Source organism: Odontesthes bonariensis, chromosome 20 (genome assembly GCF_027942865.1).
Source record: "Odontesthes bonariensis isolate fOdoBon6 chromosome 20, fOdoBon6.hap1, whole genome shotgun sequence".
Taxonomy (NCBI): Eukaryota; Metazoa; Chordata; class Actinopteri; order Atheriniformes; family Atherinopsidae; genus Odontesthes; species Odontesthes bonariensis.
Window position 1 is genome coordinate 33,853,223 of NC_134525.1, and position 23,551 is coordinate 33,876,773.

At 47.9% G+C, this 23,551-nt stretch overlaps 1 protein-coding gene across 6 annotated transcripts in view; it reads right to left on the minus strand.

Moving 5' to 3' along the window:
* Positions 1-1,245: 1,245 nt before the first annotated feature.
* The window catches only part of znf438 (zinc finger protein 438), a 49,482-nt gene continuing 27,176 nt past the window's right edge, over positions 1,246-23,551 (minus strand). The window contains exons 2-5 of one of the 6 annotated variants that reach the window (XR_012767862.1): positions 17,423-17,505; positions 4,039-5,814; positions 2,157-3,873; positions 1,246-2,124 (exon numbers count right to left, since the gene is read on the minus strand). Coding sequence is in view for 5 of the 6 variants with exons in the window: in XM_075453059.1 (XP_075309174.1) it covers positions 3,195-3,873; positions 4,039-5,786 (2,427 nt within the window). In the remaining variant the exon portion in view is untranslated. The other 5 variants (XM_075453063.1, XM_075453059.1, XM_075453061.1 and 2 more) reach the window with 5 other exon arrangements.

Consider the following 23,551-nt stretch of genomic DNA (forward strand, 5'->3'; position numbering starts at 1 on the left):
TGTTCTGATGTTGCAGCTTTATCCGTGTTCACCTCAAGTTTCAGCCTTTGACTGAACAAGTTGGAGGAAGTTGAAACCTGACTGCGAAGGTTCTGTGTTAAGGGGCTGTTTGTTTGAGCAGCAGCAGGAATCAGCTGCTCTTTGACCTTTGATACAGGGTCAGGGCCTCCAAATCAATTAGAGCTGATGATGTGCATTCCACACCGGCGTGGCAGGGAGCGTCAGAGCCGGGCCTGCCGGGCAGCACAGAGAGCTGGCGTGTGACAGCATGGAAACCAGAGTGGACTCTGGAAATGTCTCTGCTGGGTGTCATTCTGGATCTGGAGAGGCTTTCTTTTGTGTTTCAGAGGGCTGAGGAGCAGCTGGGATCAGAAGCTGTGGGATTAACTCTGAGGCCATGTGATGACACAGCTACTGTTTGTGTGGACCAACAGTCTCAGGAACCTTTTCCTTCCATGTGCCCTCTTTTTAATGTGGAGTGTTGCAGTCGGTTTAGTAAAAGCTCCTTCTGCCCTCGCAGGTCTGCGACATGAGAGCAGATGGAAGGTCTGTTAGGAGGGGGGGGGGCACAGAGCCACGGCATATGTGGGCTCTTTCAAGCCCTTTGGCTAACCCACTTTCCTCTGACCCTCAGTCTGAACACATTCACACACCAAAGTCCTGGCTTTCAGTATGCACTGATTCAGGCTTTATCACGGTTTGCTTCCTACTGAAGCGGATTATTTGGTGGTAAACGCAGCAGTATCTGCTCAGGATGCTGCTGGGATCCATCAGTCACCTCAGCTGCAGCTGATGAGCTTTTATTTTGATATTTCAGAGAGATCATCCTGTAAAGTCTTCTTTAGATGGAGATACTTTTTGAAACACAATGATAACAGGGATGTCTTCCTGTTGACCAGGTTCCTTGTGACATGTGGATGTAGATTTAGTTTGATTTTGAATCAACCCTATTCTCTCCTCATCTGGACTTTGCTTCGTCTCGTAGCAGGCATGAATATGGACGTGTACTCTACTGAAACCTTCCGGGTCTAAACGCTCCTTGTGGAGGCCTTTCTCCAGCTTTAAGAATCTTTGCCAGATTCATTCAACTGTATTTCTTATTAGAGAGATCAGAACACCAATTATTTTTTATTAATCCTCTGAACTCGAGCTTCAACCATTGTGGAACCAGGACAACGTGTAAACGTGGTTACTGGACCTTCAGGACTTCAGGATGTTTGCTTTAAACAGAGATACCCCATGAGCTCCACAAAGCATTACTTTATTCTCACATCAGGTTCTCCGGTACACAGAAAGACGAGCACAGACACTTTCAGCCTGGTTTTGGGACGCAGTCAACATATTACATGAGTTAAACAAATGACACGAGCTTAAACTTTCAAACTTGTGCTGACAGTCCTGTATGTTTGTCATGTAGTGAGGAGACGAGAGACCGAGCCGTAACTCTGTCGCTGCCTGGTATGTGCTGAGGACCTGAGAAAAAAGGGCGAACACTGAGACGTGGCATTCAGAGGACAGGAAAGTGTTCTGGAGTTGAGCCGTGGACAGCACAGGTCGACATCAGTGCTGTGAGCTCAGCTCCACATGGCTTCTGTCACAATCAAACATACATCACAAGAAAGCAGCTGATTCACTACTCACTCTATGCAAATATAGATTTATATAGCTTTTCTTCTCAATACATCTGTATATTCTATCTACAGAATAGGTCTATGTCGCACACACACACACACACACACACATATTTATATATATGTATGTATGTATATATGTAGAGAGAGAGTTTTGGTAGTTTTTTTAAACATTCAGGTACATTCACTGGACCCTGTGACTTTTTTCTTCATATGAAAGAGAAACACAGACAAACGTTAACAGAGCTACATGCACTGTAATGCATTAACAACCCCCCCCCCCCACACACACAGAAATATTCTGAAAGACCTCTGGATTCATCTACAGTAAAAAATAGCATATTTTTCTGGACTTGACAACAGTTTATATTAAATCTATTCAGTCTGGTGCACAAATGTCCACAGGCGCATTCATGAGCTGGAACAACACGTGGTTCCCACTGCGTCTTTACTACATCAGCACACAGGACGCACTTCTACCATCACTGGGGTGCTCGGGGCCTCGGGGCCTCGGAGCCTCGGGGCCTCGGGGCCTCGGGGCCTCGGGGCCTCGGGGCCTCGGCTCTGAACACACATGAAGAAGACTGGACTGGGCCTACAGAGAGCCACACTGATGATAAGCCACAGCACGCATTAACACCAATTCATTTTTTTAAGAAGGCCACAAGGATGTCCCCGGGGTGCTGGTTGGAAAAATGTTCCTTCAGGGGTCCACATTAGAAAAAGAAGTTGTTAATCAGACTGAGCTGGGCTCAGGTCATCGCTCTTTCCAATGCACAGGTTGGGATTTCTTCCACCAATGATGGAAGGCCATGGGACTAACGGTCAGCCAGTATGCAGACGATGAACTGCTGTGCTGTGGTTTTTATTCTCCCACTGCTCCACGGGCCTATGGAGCCACACAGGGTTCTGAATAGAGTCCGTTTGTTGTGCTGACAGCATTTCAAAGAACATTTTAAAATCTAAAATAGGAAAACTGTTGAAGGCTTTAAATGCCAACAAAGACCAGGTACTGTAGCAGCTCTGTAGCACCTCATCACTCACTATCCAGTCAATGAATCCAATGACACGTTTCCCTCCTCAGGATGGTCCATAGAACCTTCAGCGGTGCCAACCCGGCTCAGTGGTGGAGCCCATCTAACAGAGCTCGCTTCTGGGGGGCTTCTGTGTTTGGAGAAGTGAACAACTGCACAGAGAGGCTGCAGGGCGCAGCTGTTCACCACCCAGTGTGCCGGTTCTGAACTGCTCCGCCTTAACCACTCAGCGTGCCGGTTCTGAACTGCTCCACCTTAACACACAGTATTGACTAAGAAATGACACACAAACGATTCCAACCACATTATCTGCATGGCTGGACAGAAACAGGGACTGAGCCTTCAACAGTTTTACTGTCAGCTAGGTTATATATTAGCATAATAACGCTTAAATAAGAAGGAGAAAAAACATCGAAATTCATTTCCTACAGAATATTCCTAAAACAGAACAGTGCAATCAAACCAACATGAAAATGAGTCTTTCTGAAACTGAAATCTCTCTTTTCAGCACTCTCCTTTCTCTTCCGTCTCAGCCGGTGAATGATGAGGATGAGCTACAGCGCAGGGCTCCGCCCAGCTCTTCCAGGGCTCCGCCCAGCTCTTCCAGGGCTAGCCCAGCCTGCTGTGGGCTTGGAGCAGGAGTATCCAGATCCCCGTCCGCCTCGCCCTCATCCTGACAGGGGTAGGATCTGAAGGCGTCCCACAGCAGGCCGGGCTGCTCACAGTGGTGGTGACTCCTCCAGTGCTCCACAACCAGCTCTTTAGAGTCCAGCACCATGCTGCAGAGCACACAGTTAAATGCTGCACCTGCTGCTAGCAAACCAAGGCCTGCGCTGCTTTCTGCTGAGCGCGCTCTGGTTCCGCTGCCCTCCCCCTCTCTGCCACAGTGCTGGGACAGGATGTGCTTCTTAAGCTTGGAAAAAGAAAAGAATTCCTCGTTGCAGCTGCCGCACTTGACGAGGTTGCGCTTCTCATTCAGCTGTCGCCAGTAGTGAGCAGCGTGTTTAATCAGCTCGTTCTCCGTCTCGCCACCACCCCGTGGGGTTTGGCCATCATGAGGGCCGATGTGGACATCCTCCCCATGCACGAACAACAAATGCATCTTCATGTCAGCAAAGGTAGGAGTGATGGCCTGACAGCGGCCGCATTTAATCTGCAACTCCACTTCATGACCCCGCTCATCCGATGGCTCCAGCGAGGTGGCCCTGCTGAGAAGATTGTTCAGAGAGCTGCTTAGTCAGGCAATCAATCATTCAATATCTTCAGCCATGTAATCTATCTGTTGATACCTACAGCAAAGCTTTTACAAGTTAAAGGTCACAATGAGGTGGTTGAACATGTTCCTTATGGGTCTAAATCAATAATGATCTCACCTCTCTGTAGGCGCGTCATGCTTCTGATGGCAGACTGAGGGCTCCACAGTGAGCACCACCTTGTGGACCTCTCTGAGATGACGGAAGTACACCCCCACATATCCGAAGGCCTTCTCGCAGAACTGGCAGCACAGAGAGCGGCGTGGCCGTACCTCAGAGTGGTGAAGCTTCATGTGAGTGCTCAGGCTGCCTCTGTGAGCGTACGCTTTGCGACACAGGGGGCAGATGTAGGGCCGGCTGTTGGTGTGAGTGTTCATGTGGCTCTGAAGATGATGCTTGAACTGGAAACAGCGGCTGCAGATGGAGCAGCGGTAGAGCGGCCGGCTCCCTATGAACACTTTGGGGTGAGAGCCCCCTCTCAGGTGGAGAGTTACCGGGGCTGGGTGGGGAGGACAGTCCAGGCTCTTGGTTGCAGTGGTTGTGGGCAGCCCTTGACCAAGTATGAGATCCTGTTCCCGGCCATCTGGTGTTATGGCAGGCAAACTAACCAGCTGGGGAACGGTCTCCATCACCAACAGAGGCTTGGGTCGAATGCTGCGGTATTTCTTGGAAATATCGACTTCCTTTTGTTTGGAGCCTGGAATAACGGCTGACGGTTTCTCAGGGACCCTTCTACGGAAGAACGACAATGACTTCTTCTTTCGGGCCTCAAAAGCTAAGATATCTTCCACCGTCTTTCTCTTCCGTCCTCTCTTCTTCCCAGGGGGTTTCTGGAGGGTAACGGGCAGAAGTGTGGTCTTGGCCTGGGGCTGTTGTATGGAGTTTGGCACCTGGTTGTGAGACGAGGCTTCAGCTGTCTCCGTCTTCTTGGTTGTATCTAAGGGGCAGGAGAGTCCCGTCTTTCCAGAGAAACCTGTCCTTTCTTGGGACAAATGGCCGATTTTGGTAGCTGGGACAAGGGTGCTCTTTATTTTGGAGTAGGGCAGAATGGGCAATTTACCCTTAGGTGGAGGGGGCATGATTTGGACTGCTTTACTGAAAATGGCTGGAGACAGGACAGTGATACTACTCTGGGTCTGAGCTGCAGCCACTTTAGTCTGGCACAGCTGAACTGTGGTCCTACTTTCCTCTGGGGACTTGCCCGTGGAGCTTGTGGCAACTGCAGGTGGGTACTGGAGGTTCTGAATAAGGCCGGTTGTAGCAGGTTGTTCAGAACCATCTGGTGTTGGTTCTAACTGAGAACCTTGATAGAGGACAGCATTGTCTGGTAGTAAAGCAGTGACAGAGATGTCCGAGGAGGCTGGGTCGATGACAATCACCTGCTCTGAGGGCTCATCTTTCGGCACTAATATTTCATTTGTGTGCTTGGTTTCTTGTAACTTCTTCTTCATCGCTGCTGAAGCTCGATCCATCCCTGACTTAGTCTGTGCAAATACCGACACACTGGAGACTGCTTTCACGTTGGCAGTCAGTGAAGGAGATTTGACCTTATCAGAGGTCCCCTTGCTCCTCACTGACTGGTATCTGGGAATGGGTAACTTGAGGTTCTTCTGGATTGACTGAGTTGCTTGCTGGGGTGTCTGAGAGGGGACCGAGGGGGGGAGCGCCACCAAGGAGTATGTCCCATCCTGACCAGCTATTTGCATCAGTGCATAGTTTTGGGAGGGTAGGAGGATGGATTTGGGGCTGGAGGCAGTGGAAGCCTCAGGAAGGGCAGAGGGAGGCTTGCAGGACAGGGCTGCAGGGGAGGGGGAGGGCACCACAGTTGGGGCCTTAGGGGCAATGCTCCGGAACTGAAGGCTCTTCATCTGATGGGCTGGGCTCTCTCACCAACAACTGAAACACAAGCACAAAAACAGTTCTGTTAGATATAGTGAGTCTAAACAGCCTGTCCAGCCATGTATTAAACTTTTCATGTCAACAGCTCACCACACCCCGAACCCGTCCTGAAGTTCCTGGGATGTAAATTCAACCTCTGCACAGGGTTAGTTTTTTAGCCTCCAGCAGCCATTACTTAAAAACAAGTGGACAGGATAGTGGGCAGGAAGAGCCAGACCAGGACTTGAACCTGGGCCTCAGACCAGGACTTGAACCTGGGCCTCAGACCAGGACTTGAACCTGGGCCTCAGACCAGGACTTGAACCTGGGCCTCAGACCAGGACTTGAACCTGGGCCTCAGACCAGGACTTGAACCTGGGCCTCAGACTAGGACTTGAACCTGGGCCTCAGACCAGGACTTGAACCTGGGCCTCAGACCAGGACTTGAACCTGGGCCTCAGACCAGGACTTGAACCTGGGCCTCAGGCCAGGACTTGAACCTGGGCCTCAGGCCAGGACTTGAACCTGGGCCTCAGGCATGGACTTGAACCTGGGCCTCAGGCATGGACTTGAACCTGGGCCTCAGGCATGGACTTGAACCTGGGCCTCAGGCATGGACTTGAACCTGGGCCTCAGGCATGGACTTGAACCTGGGCCTCAGGCCAGGACTTGAACCTGAGCCTCAGGCATGGACTTGAACCTGGGCCTCAGGCCAGAACTTGAACCTGGGCCACAGGCCAGGACTTGAACCTGGGCCTCAGGCATGGACTTGAACCTGGGCCTCAGGCATGGACTTGAACCTGGGCCTCAGGCCAGAACTTGAACCTGGGCCTCAGGCCAGGACTTGAACCTGGGCCACAGGCCAGGACTTGAACCTGGGCCTCAGGCATGGACTTGAACCTGGGAAGGTATAATTTTCCGTTTTTTTTCCCGGGGGCACCCTCATTGCCCTTGGCCAGGTTGCATTACTGCTCAGTAGAAGGGAAGATGACGGGGTAGCCCCTTATCCTCTAATGAAAATCCTGCGATTGGACAGCTTTCGCACTCCATGCCCCTGGAAGTGAGGGGGGCATGAGGAGCCCCTGCAGATGCTCAGCATGCAGCCTACCACAGCCACATGCTGAGCACGTATCAAAGGGTCAGTCTATCCTTGGCCTGGGGGACACTGCTTTGGACCAGACACATGGGTAATGGAACAGTGCATGTTTGCCTCTGTCCTGCCTGACCTGTAGATTATTGAGACTATTAAAAAGAACTGACCTGCGGTGCCATATAGCTCAACTGGTTAAGCTGGCACCCAATGTGTGGAGGCAGAAGTCCTCGACACAGCCGGCCCAGGTTCAAGGCAGGTTCAGGGCCTCAGGCATGGACTTGAACCTGGGCCTCAGGCCAGAACTTGAACCTGGGCCTCAGGCCAGAACTTGAACCTGGGCCTCAGGCCAGAACTTGAACCTGGGCCTCAGGCATGGACTTGAACCTGGGCCTCAGGCATGGACTTGAACCTGGGCCTCAGGCATGGACTTGAACCTGGGCCTCAGGCCAGGACTTGAACCTGGGCCTCAGGCCAGGACTTGAACCTTGGCCTCAGGCCAGAACTTGAACCTGGGCCTCAGGCCAGAACTTGAACCTGGGCCTCAGGCCAGAACTTGAACCTGGGCCTCAGGCATGGACTTGAACCTGGGCCTCAGGCCAGAACTTGAACCTGGGCCTCAGGCATGGACTTGAACCTGGGCCGGCTGTGTCGAGGACTTCTGCCTCCACACATTGGGTGCCAGCTTAACCAGTTGAGCTATATGGCACCGCAGGTCAGTTCTTTTTAATAGTCTCAATAATCTACAGGTCAGGCAGGACAGAGGCAAACATGCACTGTTCCATTACCCATGTGTCTGGTCCAAAGCAGTGTCCCCCAGGCCAAGGATAGACTGACCCTTTGATACGTGCTCAGCATGTGGCTGTGGTAGGCTGCATGCTGAGCATCTGCAGGGGCTCCTCATGCCCCCCTCACTTCCAGGGGCATGGAGTGCGAAAGCTGTCCAATCGCAGGATTTTCATTAGAGGATAAGGGGCTACCCTGTCATCTTCCCTTCTACTGAGCAGTAATGCAACCTGGCCAAGGGCAATGAGGGTGCCCCCGGGAAAAAAAACGGAAAATTATACCTTACCAAAAACATTTCATGGTTTCACGGTGGGGATGAGGCTATTCCACACTTTCTGACTGTGCCGGTATAAAATACTGTTGAACTCCAAGGGGAAACTGTAACCTCAAAGTGAGGTTTTAAACAAGTCTTTATTTCAATCCACCATACAGTTTCCTTCTATCAACCAAAAGCCACAGGTATGGTTGCATAAACAAGGACTAAATTCCTCTCATTTATATCAATACTGTATCTTTGTATGAAAAGGATCCAGAGATTACAGTGGAAAACTTCAAAGGGCCTAATTGTAAACAGACTCTGAGGTCTGCCTTTCACATTATGACCCTGATCTGATACAGGCAAAGTTCAAACTGCCACACTCATTAACAATCTGGAGGCCTTACCAAATATTCACCAGTTCTCTGTACCAAGCATGCAGTTTTATACATTCAAACGACTGAGAAGAAAAGAAACACCGCTCAGGCACTTTGTTTAACAGCTGGAAGTGTTTCTGTGCAGAGAGATTATTTATATAATACTCCTACCGCATTACGACTACAGAAAACTGGAGATATTCCTCCTCTGTGTGGACAGTTGATTTCAGTTTAACTGTGACTTTGGCTCAACATGGAGTGGAATGAAACCACAGGATGTGTGTTCCTTTAAGCATTTTATCCAAGTATAGAAAGAAGGGCATTGGCTCGAGCAATGCTCGTCCATAGATTCCTCACTGTTACAAGTATAGAGTTGGGTAAATCAACAGCTGAAGAAGCAGCTAGGAAGACTGTAATCTAATGTATGATTCAGACATTGCCTGAAACAAAGAGAGTCCTGACAAAATGCTGATGATGCTGTTCTGTATGTCCATGCAAAGGATAAAAAACATGTTGCGAAAGAATTGACAGATGTTATGACAAATGTGTATAACTCTCTTGTGAAATCCCAACTATACTTGAACATATCCAAGACTGTTTGTATGTACTTATCATAAAGAGCAAATACCAACGGTGATCCTAACGTCTTAGTGCAAGGAAAAGCAACTGAGGTGGTACAAGAGTTCAAATACTTAGGAATCACTCTTGACTCACAACTTCTTTTCAAACGACAGATAAAAAACATTGTGAATAAAATTCAACTGAAAGTTCAAGTGAAAGTGAAAGTGAAAGTTCAACTTGTCCAACTTTATGTTTATTAGAAACAATCTAACTCTTGAGTCAGCAAAATTGTACTTTGACACTATGATCTGTCAAACATGTCCTATTGTGCAACAAGTTGGGCATCGGCCTGTAAAACGAGACTAAAACCGATTGAAATAGTTTATAAACGAGCTCTGAAAGTACTAGATAAAAAAACCAAAAACGTGCCATCATTGTCAGATACTAAAAAAACATGAGCGCTTAAACTGGGACAACATTGTTAAACACACCGATGCTATCTGGATTTACAAAATCTTCCACAGCAAAGCACCTCCTCCATTAATCAAATCAAATCAAATTTATTTATATAGCACATTTCATGTACAAACAACCTACAGCAAAGCTTTTACAAGTTGACGGAAATGATGTTGTTAGCCGACCAATCACAACCCTTGTGGTCTCCGTGAGTCTCCGCTTCCTCGATGGATAAATAGGAAGTTTGGCTGACGCACGCAAGCGAAGGAGAGCGTCTCCGGGAGGGTCTCCGTCGACGGAGAGGGCTCTGCATAAGCGACCATAAATCAGCCTTTAAAGCGCACAGTTCAGCACTTTGCTCCCAGTGTGCTGACAGCAGCCAGGACCCGAACACAAGACGACCAGGGTTCTGGTCAAACGGTGGTGTGGTGGTTAGCACTGTTGCCTCACAGCAAGAAGGTTCCAGGTTCAACACCCAGCTGGGGCCTTTCTGTGTGGAGTTTGCATGTTCTCCCCGTGTATGCGTGGGTTCTCTCCGGGTACTCCGGCTTCCTCCCACTGTCCAAAAAATCATGCATGTTAGGTTGACCACCTGCTGGTGGTGGTCAGAGGGGCCGATGGCGCCGGTGCATGGCAGCCTCGCCTCCGTCAGTGTGCCCCTGGGCAGCTGTGGCTACAATCCAGTAGTCTGCCACCATCAGCATAGCACTTTGAGATTCCGTATGAAATGAAAAGTGCTTTACAAATGTAATTGATTATTATTAAAAACACATTCCCTCATGAGAAGCAAGGAGGCTGCTTCTCTTTTGTTGTCTTGTGGGGAGTTTTTTCAAAAATCTGATCCAAACTGTTGTGAGGAAAGCAGAGTGGTGCAGGCTTGTTATCTTCCTTGGAGGTGAGAGCAATGCTCATCTGGGGCTCACAGATAGAGCCTGTCCATGGAGTAGGTCTGGAATGAAGTGTGTGCGTGCTGGATAAAAAGCTAAAAACCCAGTGGAGGCCAACCCCCCAGGTTTTAATCCAGATGAAAGGCCAGGATCTGGGCTTGATAAGAGGGCAGGTGATGGGGAGGGCTGCGAGAAGCCATGTCCAGCAGCCATCTCTCACCAGACTCTTCCTTCACTCGCACAAACACAAATGAGGGATTAGTACATTACAGAGAGAGACTGTCTTGCCTTTTTCATTTTAAAACACAGTAAAGAAACATTCCGTGGATCTAAAGGCTCGTATATACTTCGCAGCAGTGTGTCGCAGTGAGCTTGTCGCAGACATGACGCAGTTATTTTTGATTTATGCCTACTTTTGAAGCGCTGTCTGCGCTATGTTAATCCCACGCCACAACGCAAGAGGGACAATCACGAACAAGCTAGGATTGTGGGTGTTACGGTTACGGAGGTCATTCAACAGCAATGGCGACTGGACGAATGCGCACTTTGATTGAGATGCAGCTGATCGATCTAGAAATAGAAGAAATATTGCTACTACTGGAGCTGGCAGAGAGGCGAAAGAATCGTCACGGTTAGCACGGTTAGCGTCAGCCGGTTAGCAAACCGGAAATACGCATAGTGTAGAGCGGATGTAGAGTTGACCGATCAGAGGCCTCCTTTCTCTCCTCCCTGCGGCGATGTCTGCGGCACTGTCTGCGGTGAGTTACAATTTTGAAGAGGTGCACCAGAGTGTCTGCGTAGTGTCTGCGTTAACTGCGACACACGCAGACGACCTGGTTTCCGAGTATAAATCAGGCTTAAGAGGAAATGATGTCAGCACTGCTTTCCGTCTTCCGGATTGAATCTGTGCTCGACTGCTTCTTTCTGTATACATGCTAAAGGCCTCAGTATGCTTCTCCGTAGTCACGGAGAGCCTCTCCGTCCTATCGAAGTTCTCCGTCGGGCTGTCGGATACGCGAGGCAGTTCACCTCCCGATCAGCAGGCGGCGCTACGTTAGCGACCCAATCTCGCGACGTCTATGGTGAAAGTGATTGACTGATTGTTCACCTTCCGGCTCCGTTCCACTCCTCACAGTGAACGATGGCGACCGACAGAGAAAGACTGTTGTTGGAGTTGGAGCTGGTTGATGTTGAAATGCAAATTTTTTTTTTTTAAGTATTTTTTTGGGCTTTTTATGCCTTTAATGATAGGACAGTTCAAGAGAGACAGGAAGCAGGGGGCAGAGAGGGGAAAGACATGCAGCACAGGGCCGCTCGGAGCGGGACTGGAACTGGGGCCAGCTGCAGCGAGGACCGTAGCCTCTGTACATGGGGCGGCTGCTTAACCCACTACGCCACCGACCGCCCCAAAAATGCAAATCATTTTGACCAAATGTTGCCCGGCACACAGTAAACTCTTTCAGAAATGGCGGTGTTGTTGTTCTGAGAGGAAGGAGCTAAACCGGAAAAGTGATTCTAGAAATGATGCTGTTAGCCGACCAATCACAACCCGTGAGTCTCCGCCTCCTCGACGGATAGATAGGAATGTTGGCCGACGCACGCAAGCGACGGAGAGCGTCTCTGGGAGGGTCTCCGGAGACGCAGAGGGCTCTGCGTAGGCGACCATAAATCCGTCCTAACTGCTCATCCTCGCTCTCTGGCTTCCGTGTACAGGTGTGTGCGCTCAGGGAGGCTGGAGTGAGAGCAGCCATGAGGAAAATTAAATCAGTGTTTGCAGAGGTCCTCGTTTCATCCCTGAGCCTGCTGAATGAGAGACCCAAGGAGTACACACACACACACACACACACACACACACACACACACTCAGTAGCATCCAGCTGCTCCATTTCACCTTTTCACCAGAGAACAACAAAGAAAGTTGTTGCAAGAAAGAACATTAGAGCACCATATGGTATTCTCAGCATGCATGCGCGTGCACGTGCACACATACACACACACACACACACACACACACACACACACTCACTCACTCTTGCATGTCATCTGCTGTCACCTGAGCAAATCAATGGCAGGGAGAAATCCATTCCAATTAGGATGGGCTGCTCTGGCCTGCATGTGGGTCCAGATGAATCAATAGAGAAATCCCACAGCTAACCTGCCATTCATCAGACAACACGGGAATCTGAGACTGCATGTTCTGCTTTCACCGGCTTCCATGTAGAAATGAAGAGGAGGCTTTCAAACTGAGGAGTTGGACTGGGAATATAAAAGAAGAGTTCGGATGCTGTAAACCCTGACAACCACTGACCTCTGACCTGGTGTCCAACAGGGCTGTGAGTGGACGGGCGTGTGGCGGGTTCACAGATGAGTGTAAGAGCACATGCGCACACAGCTGACGTGCCTGCAGGCTCAGGGTGCTGTTAAAGTGGAGCTGACGTGACAGTAGTGTGTCCAAGTGCATGTAGGCGTAGAGGTGTGTTCAGGGCTGGAAGTTTTACCATCACGCCCTCAGGCAGCCAGCAGTGTGTGAGCGCTTCAGGCTCAGCTCAACTCTAAACCTTTAGCTGACCTTTCCCTCCACAGTGACATTTGGACTCTTGAATAGGTCAAACAGTGCTGGAGAGGGGTGGAAAATGTGGAGGGGAGCAGGAGGAGAGAAAGAAAAGAGAGGAGGAGTGAGAGGCGTCAGAAGTCAGATCAGGCAGAAGGAGGTCTGGGGGTGGCTCAGGGACCACTGAAACTGAAAGGGAAGCTTCATTTCAGCCTCCCACACTGCTTTACATGACTCATTGGTCATAAAAACCAACGGCACATCATTCAGCATGCCAGCGAACAAGCCATGGTGGTGACAGACTCACTGATGACAAGACTTTTTCCTGCAGGCTCAGTTTATTTGGTGACAGGCAGGAGCCAAACAGGATATGACGACAGGCTGGTCTGATAACACACAAGACAAAGATTCTGCTGGATGTACGACAAAGGATGCCAATTCTGAAAGTGCGGAAGCAGATAAAAATGAGTTTAGCTTAAAAACAAGGACTGAAGGACGGAACCAAACAAGAAGGGAAAAAGCTCCACCCTCCGTCAGGCCAGCAAATTCTAACCTGTTCATCTGATGGTGTCTCATTTGAAATGGGAGTTACAGAAGATGCTGTTTGACAGATAGAACAACTGACCAGCACAATTACTTACAGTCGATGTAAAGATCATATTCTAATACCCTGTGCACAAAAGACCAGTTTCAGCCACGTACGGCTGGTTCAACTGTGGGCCACATGGCTTCAGACTTTTCTCCACATTTAGCACCCAAAAGCAAGAGGAGCTTCTGATGGGCAAAGAGTCTTTAGTATCCTCCCAACAACTCGAAGCAGCACGCAGCTGGCCTTCCCATTCTTTCCATCAGTTCTGTGGTATAACATGAAGGGTCTGTGGAGAAACTGCTGGAAAAGCTTCCGTCTGCAGACATTGACTGGACAAAACGTCTCACAGTCTGCTTGGTTTAAAGCCATGCTCATCAGCATATATGGGATTTGTGCTCGAGGACAAAAGATATCGCTCTGTCAAGTAAAATGACCACAACCATACATGCAGGCTATCCAATCACATATTAAACAGCAGCACCTGCCCCTTTCTGTCCAGCTGTGGGCTCCCTGTCCTCCATCCATACTGACAGATGTGCACCACAGTAAAATCACACAGGCTGCGTTCCAAACCGCATACTTCTCCTACTGACTTTTTGAGTTAGTATGCGAGTTTGAGTAAGCAGAAGTTCCCGGATGCATACTAGATTCTCCTAAATGTTGGGTATGCATCATGAGGTTACTACTCATACTCAAACTACCCAAGATGCAACGTAACGTGACGTCGCCGATCGTCATTTCCTGTCAAAACGGCAGTTTCAAGCTAGCTACAACGAGGGTAGGTTCACTTCCTGTTTTCAAAACAAAAGCACCAATTGTATCGTAATGGCTTTCCCTATGATAAAAGGCAACGGGTATTTTATTTTGTGAAAATAACCGGAAGTGCGTTGCTCACTGCGGCTAGCTTTAGTAGCGCCGAATTCATGGGAACAAAATTGTAAACAGCTGGTATTTTGTCAGGTTTTCAACACGTTGGGGATCTAAACGACTACTTTCTCTCCTGAAAATGTTTCAAATGTTGCTAAAGTTTACAGAGTTTAGAGCTTAAGAGAAATCAGCTTCAGGCCGGCAGATTTCGACTCGGGCAGGAGCGAAATGCATTGTGGGTAAACTCTCTGCATACTGTCTGATCCATGAGTATGCAGAATGGAAGTATGCAGTATGCGGTTTCGAACACAGCCAAAGAGAAGGCCTGCTCAGACACACCAACACTCCCGCAGATTAAGACTGCAGGGAACTCTGACTGGAAGCTCCCAGCCCGAGCTTCATTTATCCCTCAGTGCAGTGGAAGAACATCGATGGGGTCCTGAAAGCAGGAGGGAAGGAAGCTACCAGCTTGCCTCTCAGATGAAAAGCTGGAGGAAGCAGAGGGGAGGAGGGAAACTTCTCCTCCTCTCCTTTTTACATGGTGTCTTTCTAACCATCATTACATCCTTCATCTGCAGCAAGACTACAGTCTCCCAGCTCTTTGATTCTGCCAGCTCTCACTGTCTCCCTCATTCCAACCCTCCTTCATTCTCACCTCCCTCCCCAGCTGACAGAACCTGAGTAAATAAACACTGTTGTGTGGGATGTTAATTGGAACAGGTTCAGGGCTGTGATGAGCCCCAAGACAGAAAAACAGAGAGGTAGGGAGGGGGAGCGGTGTGATGGAGAGCGTGGAGGGGCAACACACACACATCGTTTCAGCAGTGAGGGGCATAGCAGGGTGGTTTTAGCTTCGCCCTAACATGGAGTGAGATCAAGAGAATGTGCAGATGGTGCGACAGTTCTCTTCCTGTTGGGATGAAGCCTTGGTTCGGTGGAAGTGTCTTGTTCCTGCACCTCTCTTGGTGGAATTAGCTGCAGTAGAACCAGGGGACGGGGTCAGACTACAAAGGAGACTGAAGTGTGTGAGCGACGATCACACTCAGAGGTAACCTTAACTGCACTTAATCAGCTATTGTGCCAAAGCTGTAAAAAGGACATTAGGGTTTTCCCCACACATATCTTTAAAGATATGAGCATACACGTGCTGCTGAAACAAAAGACTGAATATGCACTTGAAACCTGAAGCTGCGTCTTTTCCACATGTTGGACGTCTTTTATTCACAAGTCAACAGAATAGACAGGATATTCATGTACTGTTAATGCACTCAAAAAAGCAGAACCCAGAAGAAAAGGCTCCTCCAAGGAGAAAGGTACTTCCATGACAATCAGAAAGAACCAATCCCAAATTTCAGCAAAGCAACACTCTTAATGTTCCCATTCTACAGTAATATATTTTAGAATATTAGACTTGTTTGACTGTGTAAAAATGTAAAAGCCGGTTTGCCCCAGCAGTCTTCAGCACCGCCACCGTCCCTGAAGCCCTCCCCTCAGCCACAGCCTGCATCAGCTGTGAGGAACTCAGCTCTAAAGCTGCAGACAGCCGGAGGAAAAGGTATCCCATCTGAGCTTCCTGCAGAGGTGGAGAGCTGCTGGACTCCCACAGGGACAGGGACAGGGACAGGGTTCAGCTTAAAGCCACACACTTCCAATGCTGCCTACCTATGACACAGACCATCTGACCCAGTCTCAAAAAGGTTTTCGGGGTGGTCGGTGGCGTGGTGGCTTGTGCACGCGCCCCATGTACAGAGGCTACAGTCCTCCCGCATCGGATGGCCCTTTGCTACATGTCGTTGCCCCTCTCTCTGCCCCCTGCTTCCTGTCTCTCTTCTACTGTCCTGTCCATTAAAGGCATAAAAGCCCAAAAAGGGGGTTTTTGCTCCAGATTTGGAAATCTAAACTGAGTAACTTCTCCACTCTTTGCTGGAGATGAATTCATGTGAATGTTGTGATGATAATGCTAATCGCTGTGTTCACAGCAACAGAAATATTCAGCTTAGCTGTTCCCAACCTTAAAAAAAAGACTTTAAAAACCTTTTACAGTAACTGTGGTAGGATTCTGTACCTGTGCAAATCTAGCATTAAAACTTCTGTGAAACTTTGCTGCTCCAGCGGGGGGTTGGGATGCCAGGTTGGAAGCCCCTGCTCCAGATTAAGGAGGATGCTCAGAGGGGTTTTCTGCTTAAGGTGCCCTGGTGCACTGACTCGGTGAGTGTCTGTGCTGTGCTCCCGGTGGTGACAACGTTGTTAACTTTGAACATAAAGCAGAACTGCAGTAAAAGGAAATACTATGAATATTCAGTCCCATCCAGCCTGTCTACAGTGTTAAGAGAAGGTCGCTGAGTGTCAGTCTCCGTCTGGAGTCCATACATCTACTCAGGCGTCTGCTGGGTCATTAAAACAGCAGCAAAGGCCGTCTGGAGGATCAAAGCCGGCCGTGGACCATGATGATCGCTGATGCTGCTGCTGTATTCCCTCTAACAGGGAACAGGGACTCCCATGGTGAAAATCTCTACAGATCGTGTAAACACAATTTTTAATGTTACACAGAAATGTTTTATGATTAAAAGACATCCCAGATTCGGGCCAGATTGGTCATGACAGGGGTGGAGGAAGCTCTGCTGTTACAAGCACTTACATAAGCTTTTAATCTTCTGCTGAGTCCAGCAGCAGCACTGATGGAGAGACAGAGAGCAGGAGGTGGGCAGGATCACAATATATCTAAGACTGAGCAGGAGAGGGAAAACACAGGGAAATGGGATTGCTGGATAGATGAGCTATTTTTATAATGAGGTCAATGTGAGCTGTGGGACTTTATTACACACACACACACACACACACACACACACACACACACACAGCCTCTGTCCACAGGAGGGAGAAGAGGAAGATGACTGAGACACACAATGTGCTCACAGCATCCTTAATATCTGCCTTTGAAATGAGGGTTGATGATTAATTATGGAACATGAGAGACCTTTTTCCTTTCCCCTCTCGTTTCCCACAGTTTCTTATCCTGCCATCACACAGAGAGCAACTATTGGTAGAGTTCCATGTGACTGTGGAGTGGAGTGTTAGTACATTTAGGCTTGTGCGAGGTTCACCTGAGCATACTGGCTGGAGCAGGAAAGGATGTGTGCTGCTGTGACATCTCACTTTCTCTGCGTGGGATTAGAATAAAGTTGATCTTATCTTAAAGACTTTACCAGCTGGATGATTCCTTCCTCCTCAGCTGCTCCCTCACTCCCCCTCTTTCTGGGTACTGCAGGCCCCCCTCGCCACACTCCCCCTGTGAAGACAAAAAACATTTTATTATTAGGATTATCATTTCAATTCAAAGCAAAATATAAGATCTGATGTGAAATTAAAACTCAAAAAACCCTCAGAGACATGAAAATAGATGAAAAACAACTGAAACCTGCAAAGTGAGAAAAAGTTGCACATCTTTGCAACTATTTGAAGCCTTTTAGCAGAGTTCAGCCAGTGAGCTTCTGCTAGCTCTTAGCTTTGGCTAGCTGTGAGCTTCTGCTAGCTGTGAGCTTCTGCTAGCTGTGAGCTTCTGGTAGCTGAATCCAAAGTTAAGAATGATACTTCGCCTTCGTCTCTATTCAGCTGAATGAGGCTACAGTGATCAGCCAAACTACTGACAGCTGGTTGTGGATGATGTTTGAGGTAATGAAGGATCATACTTATGTCATGAAAGAACAGAGAAAATAATGTGACTTGACTTCTCTGCTTAAGCTGCTGCCCCCGCGACCCGATCCCCGGACAAGCGGAAGATAATGGATGGATGGATGGACTTTATCAAAGAGAAAACACGACGAGGAGAGAACAAGAAGAAACACTGCTGTGGCTTTTCCCACATTTAATCCATTTCCCTGCAAAGTGGAGTGAGCCATGTTCACGGCTCACCTGACACCCTTCCCTGGACCACCGTCCCTTTCCCAGTACACGTGAGCTAAAACTAAGTCTGAACAGGCTGATTTTTAATCAGAGTTTCTGGGACATAACAGTCTGACACACCAAAAGGTTGGGAAGGAGAGCAGCTTTATTGGGAATGTTTGCATGCACTTTGAAAGAATGACAAAATAATTTGTTTTTAGACTGCACAACAATAACGGGCATTACAGGTCATTCCTGCCAGCAGCAATAACCCTCCAACGGGCTTTCTGTGCAACGACCATTCACCAATAAGTGCTATGGATTCATCATGCTGCAGAAGAATTTACTTCTTTGGCTTTAATACATTTTATTTAAAGGAGTTCAATTGAATGATTCCACAGCAGCACCAACTGCTGGGCCTGTTCCACACACACGTGCACGTTGAATAAACTCTTCTGCAGCTCTTTGCTCTCTCTAAACGCCTGTCACTTTGCTCCTCCATTAAGCGGAGCGAGCACTCGTTTAGCCAACAGTGTCTCGGCAGTTGGGGACACAGGCTGCCCACTCAGTCACATCCAGCTGTATTAAATAAATAAGGAGCGCTCTTGTGTGTAAATTATTCATTTAACACGCCTTATCCTCTTCCAACAACCTTGTTAAAGCAGCGCAGGAGTGAAGAGGGGCTGAGGCAGACACCGTGGCTCATGTGCGACTCAGCAGAACCTGTGGTGCATCCCTAAGCTCTCTGGGCGTTCAGCGGGAGGGGGGCTAATTCACCCTGACACCTCCTTTGTTTGAGGCGGAAAAGAGCTGCATACACTGCTGCATATTTGCTCAGATGCACACACTCTTTGGCACACTGTGATATGCACAAACTTTGAGAGAAAGAGCAAAGGGAAGGGATTTTTACTGCATCTTCATAGAACAATCATTCTAGTTGTCTGGATGAATTATTGAAAAATGAGAGTCCAGGCCATGCCATGCTGGGATGGGAGGGTTTGTTGTGCTTCCTGAACCAAAATCAGACAACGCAGCAAGTCATCCGCTCGGAATGAGCGGATATTACTGAGCCATGATGGGAACCAATCATCTTCCTTTGTGGATATTAACCTCCAGTGAAATGCACGGGGAGCACTCTTTGCCTGAGCATGGCTCAGAGTGGCAAAGAAAGAAAAACTCTTAATACTTAATACTCCAGTCATGTTTAAGAATTGGGTAAAGAGGAATTAAAAGTGAAAGTTTGAGCTGACACCCCAGGTACTCCATCATCACTGCAGGAAGTTTCAGTTTGAACCAGCTGCTGTTTCTCTGTGAGCACACATTACTGATGTTGCGCTCCGACTGCCAGACAGGCCCAACTTTTTTCCAAAAAGCAGCCCAAACCACAGCTGTGAGTCTGCAGATAGTCCCAGGATCAGTGGGCCGCTGGGCAGGGGGTTGTTGTGCCCACCCTCAAGTACATTACAGAGGTCCGTGGGAGGCCCTCACACAGCATCTCTGTTCTGAGACCCTCAGCCAAAGTTTGAACATCGGACCTCTTAATAAATGGCTTTTCCATTATCTCCATTTCAATTCAATTCAATTCATTTTTATTTATATAGCGCCAAATACAACAAATGTCATCTCAAGGCACTTAGACAATAAAGTCCAATTCAAGCCAATTGGAATTCATTGTAATCATAATTATTCATAAAATAATCCAATTCGTTCATACAGAGCCAATTCAAAAACAATTTCCTAGCTAAGGAAACCAACAGATTGCACTGAAAACTTTTTGTTTTTCGGTCCAATCTCCCGGCCTGAGCGTGCCTGAGGCGACTGTGGAGAGAAACGACTCCCTTTGAACAGGAAGAAACCTCTGGCAGAACCAGACTCAGGAAGGGTGGCCATCCGCCTCGACCAGCTGGGGTTTGAGAAGACAGAAAGAGGGGAGGGGGGGGGGGGGGGGGGGGGGTGGGGGGGGTGGCGGCACTGTAACACCATTCAACGGATATCTGTTGGAACAGGGAAATACGAGTTAATGACCACAATAATATCACATATACATAAAGAGAGTAAAGTGAGGAAAGGTGTGACAGATGAGGCCCCCCAGCAGTCTGGGCCTATAGCAGCTTAACTATAGCCGCTTTCGGACAGAGTAGTTATAGGAACGCAGTTATCAGAACTGTCCTACTCGAATTTCGTTCTGCTAACTGTCCTTCTGTTTCAGTCTGCATTCGCACATGAGTCGGTACCTTATAGGGACTGATGCGCCGCGCGCAGCCGTCTGCTTCAGTGACGTGTTACGTTAGCCGTTTAGCGCCACATTCAAACACAAAATAGAACCCGTTAAAAGTAATTAGAGAAGAAAAAACACCACAATGAAGCTAATATGGAGAGCGGGGAGGCCACCGTGTTCATGGTCTGCATGATGGTGATATTAATCATGGACGATCACATCAGGCGTCTAATATCGAGGCTGGAAAAGCTCACAGAGAGAGTCAGGAGATACTTTTTCATTTCATGAAGGAAGAAAGGAGAGCAGAGCGCTGCAGACAAATGAGACAATGTGTAAGTTTAACTTATTAAACACCCGCAGGTTGTGTCTGTGTCTATGAGGAAACATTTCAGCCGTGGCAGCATGACATGGGGCGGAGCTACCGACCACCACACACCTCCCTCAGATCGTTCTATAGAACTATGAAAAGACCCGACCTCGGAGAAGGAGCTAAATAGTTATAGGAACTGAGGGAGAAAGCCCCGAGTTCCTGTATGTCCGAACACGGGAGAAAACGGCCCCGCGGATTAAAAGCTTATTAGAACTGCCAAAGGTTCCTACAGTCCGAAAGCGGCTTATGGGATGTTTCAGGGTCACCTGAGCCATCCCTAACTATAAGCTTTATCAAAAAGGAAAATTTTAAGCCTGGTCTTAAAAGTGGAAAGGGTGTCTGCTTCCCGGACATTTACTGGCAGCTTATTCCACAAGAGAGGGGCCTGATAACTGAAGGCTCTGCCTCCCAAACTGGCAGCTGGTTCCACAGAGAGGGGCCTGATAACTGAAGGCTCTGCCTCCCAAACTGGCAGCTGGTTCCACAGAGAGGGGCCTGATAACTGAAGGCTCTGCCTCCCATTCTACTTTTAGAAACTCTGGGAACCTCAAGTAAACCTGCAGTTTGGGAACGAAGTGCTCTGTTAGGAAAATATCTTACAATGAGATCTTTAAGATATGATGGAGCTCGGTCATTAAGAGCTTTATATGTGAGGAGAAGAATCTTAAATTCTATTCTGAATTTAACAGGGAGCCAATGAAGAGAAGCTAAAACTGGAGAAATATGATCTCTCCTGTTAGTTCTCATCAGAACTCTGGCTGCAGCATTTTGGATCAACTGAAGGCTTTTCAGAGAATATGTGGGACAGCCCAATAATAAAGAATTACAGTAGTCCAATCCTGAAGTAACAAATGCATGGAGCAGTTTTTCTGCATCACTCTGAGACAGGATGTTCCTGATTTTAACAATATTACGAAGGTGAAAGAAGGCAGTCCTAGAAACCTGTTTTATATGCGAGTCAAATGATAAGTTCTGGTCAAAAATAACTCCAAGGTTCCTCACTGTAGAACTAGAAGCCAAGGAAATACCATCCAGAGTAACTATATAGCTAGACAATTTCTCCCTGAAGCGCTCGGGTCCAAAGATAACGACTTCAGTTTTGTCTGAATTTAGAAGCAGACAGTTCTGAGTCATCCAGGTCTTTCTGTCTTTAAGACATGCTTGTAGTCTGACCAACCTATTGGGTTCATCTGGTTTTATAGATAAGTACAACTGGGTATCATCAGCATAGCAATGGAAATTTATGCCATGCTGTCTAATAATGTTACCTAATGGAAGCATGTATAAAGTGAAAAGAATCGGTCCAAGCACAGAACCCTGGGGAACTCCATGACTTACTCTGGTGTGTCAGGAAGATTCTTCATTTACAAGAACAAACTGAAATCTATCAGATAAATATGACTTAAACCAGCCTAATGCAGTTCCTTTAATCCCAATAACATGTTCAAGTCTCTGTAATAAGATACTGTGATCGACCGTATCAAATGCAGCACTGAGATCCAACAGGACAAGCACAGACACAAGTCCGCTATCAGAGGCTAAGAGGAGATCATTGGTAACTTTCAGCAGTGCAGTTTCTGTGCTATGATGCACTCTGAATCCTGACTGAAACTCTTCAAACAGATTATTTCTGTGTAAGTGATCACAAAGCTGAGCTGCAACTATTTTTTCAAGAACTTTAGACATAAAAGGGAGATTGGATATAGGTCTATAATGAGCCAACACTTCTGAATCAAGAGTAGGTTTTTTAAGTAAAGGTTTAATTACAGCAACCTTAAAAGGCTGAGGTACATATCCTGTCAACAAAGAGAGATTGATCAAATCCAATATGGAAGTGTCAATTAATGGGAAAACCTCCTTGAACAGTCTGGTTGGGATTGGGTCTAAAACACAAGTTGATGGTTTAGAAGAGACTATTGCTGTTGAGCTAAAGCTTCTGGAATGAAACATCTGTTTCAGAGTGCTTCCTTCAATAGATGGAACATTATCAACCGGTTCTCCAGTACACATGCAGACCAACGCAGACCAACGCAGACCCACGCAGACTGGTTCTAGGGAAGGAAAGTTGCAGCAGGGAAGAGCTGAGCATTTAGATCACAACCTGCCTCAGAACATCCTGATGCAAGTTTGTAGCTTGTCAACAGAAAAATAAAGTTTGCATCCACTCTGATGCCTCTACATGCACGCTGGCCTCCCCAGCCTCATCCACTCCTGCCCTCTCGGGGCCCTCTCGGGGCCCACTCAGTCCCTACTGAGCGATGTCAGTGATTAGACTTGATTAAGGCTGTCCACTTCAAACGGGCCCGCTGTTTATACAGCAACTGATGTGGACCGCGGTGTGATGAGCAGGTGGAGCTCTGTGTTTGTGTGCATGTGGATTTGAGTGTTTCAGAGGCCTGAATGTCACTGTGCATACTGCAGCTGCTTGTTTGTCCCACTTCTACCACTTCAGGCTCAGAGGAGTCAGTAACAACACCTTCAAGCTGGACTCCAGTACTTCCACTGCAAAAGCTATCACTGGAACTATGTCAAACTTTCTGAACTTCCGGTTTCCAGGTCAGTGCTTTGTTGAACAATTCAACTCCTCTCAAGTCTCATCAAGCATCTCCATACTCCTGTTAAACAGGGCGAAGCCAAGTCCTTAACATTAGCTTAGAAACAAGCAGCCTTTCCACACTTCTTTCATCTGTGAGCAGAATGTGAAGGACAGAGTGTGAGGTGTCCCACAGCTGCAGCGCTGCAGCCTAAATTAAGCCAGACCACATGAAAAGCTGTCGTCTCTATTCTGGGCTGGGGCGGGAAAATTACAGCCCTGTTCACTCTACTCTAACATTAAACCTCAATTAGTGTACAAGTACACCAATG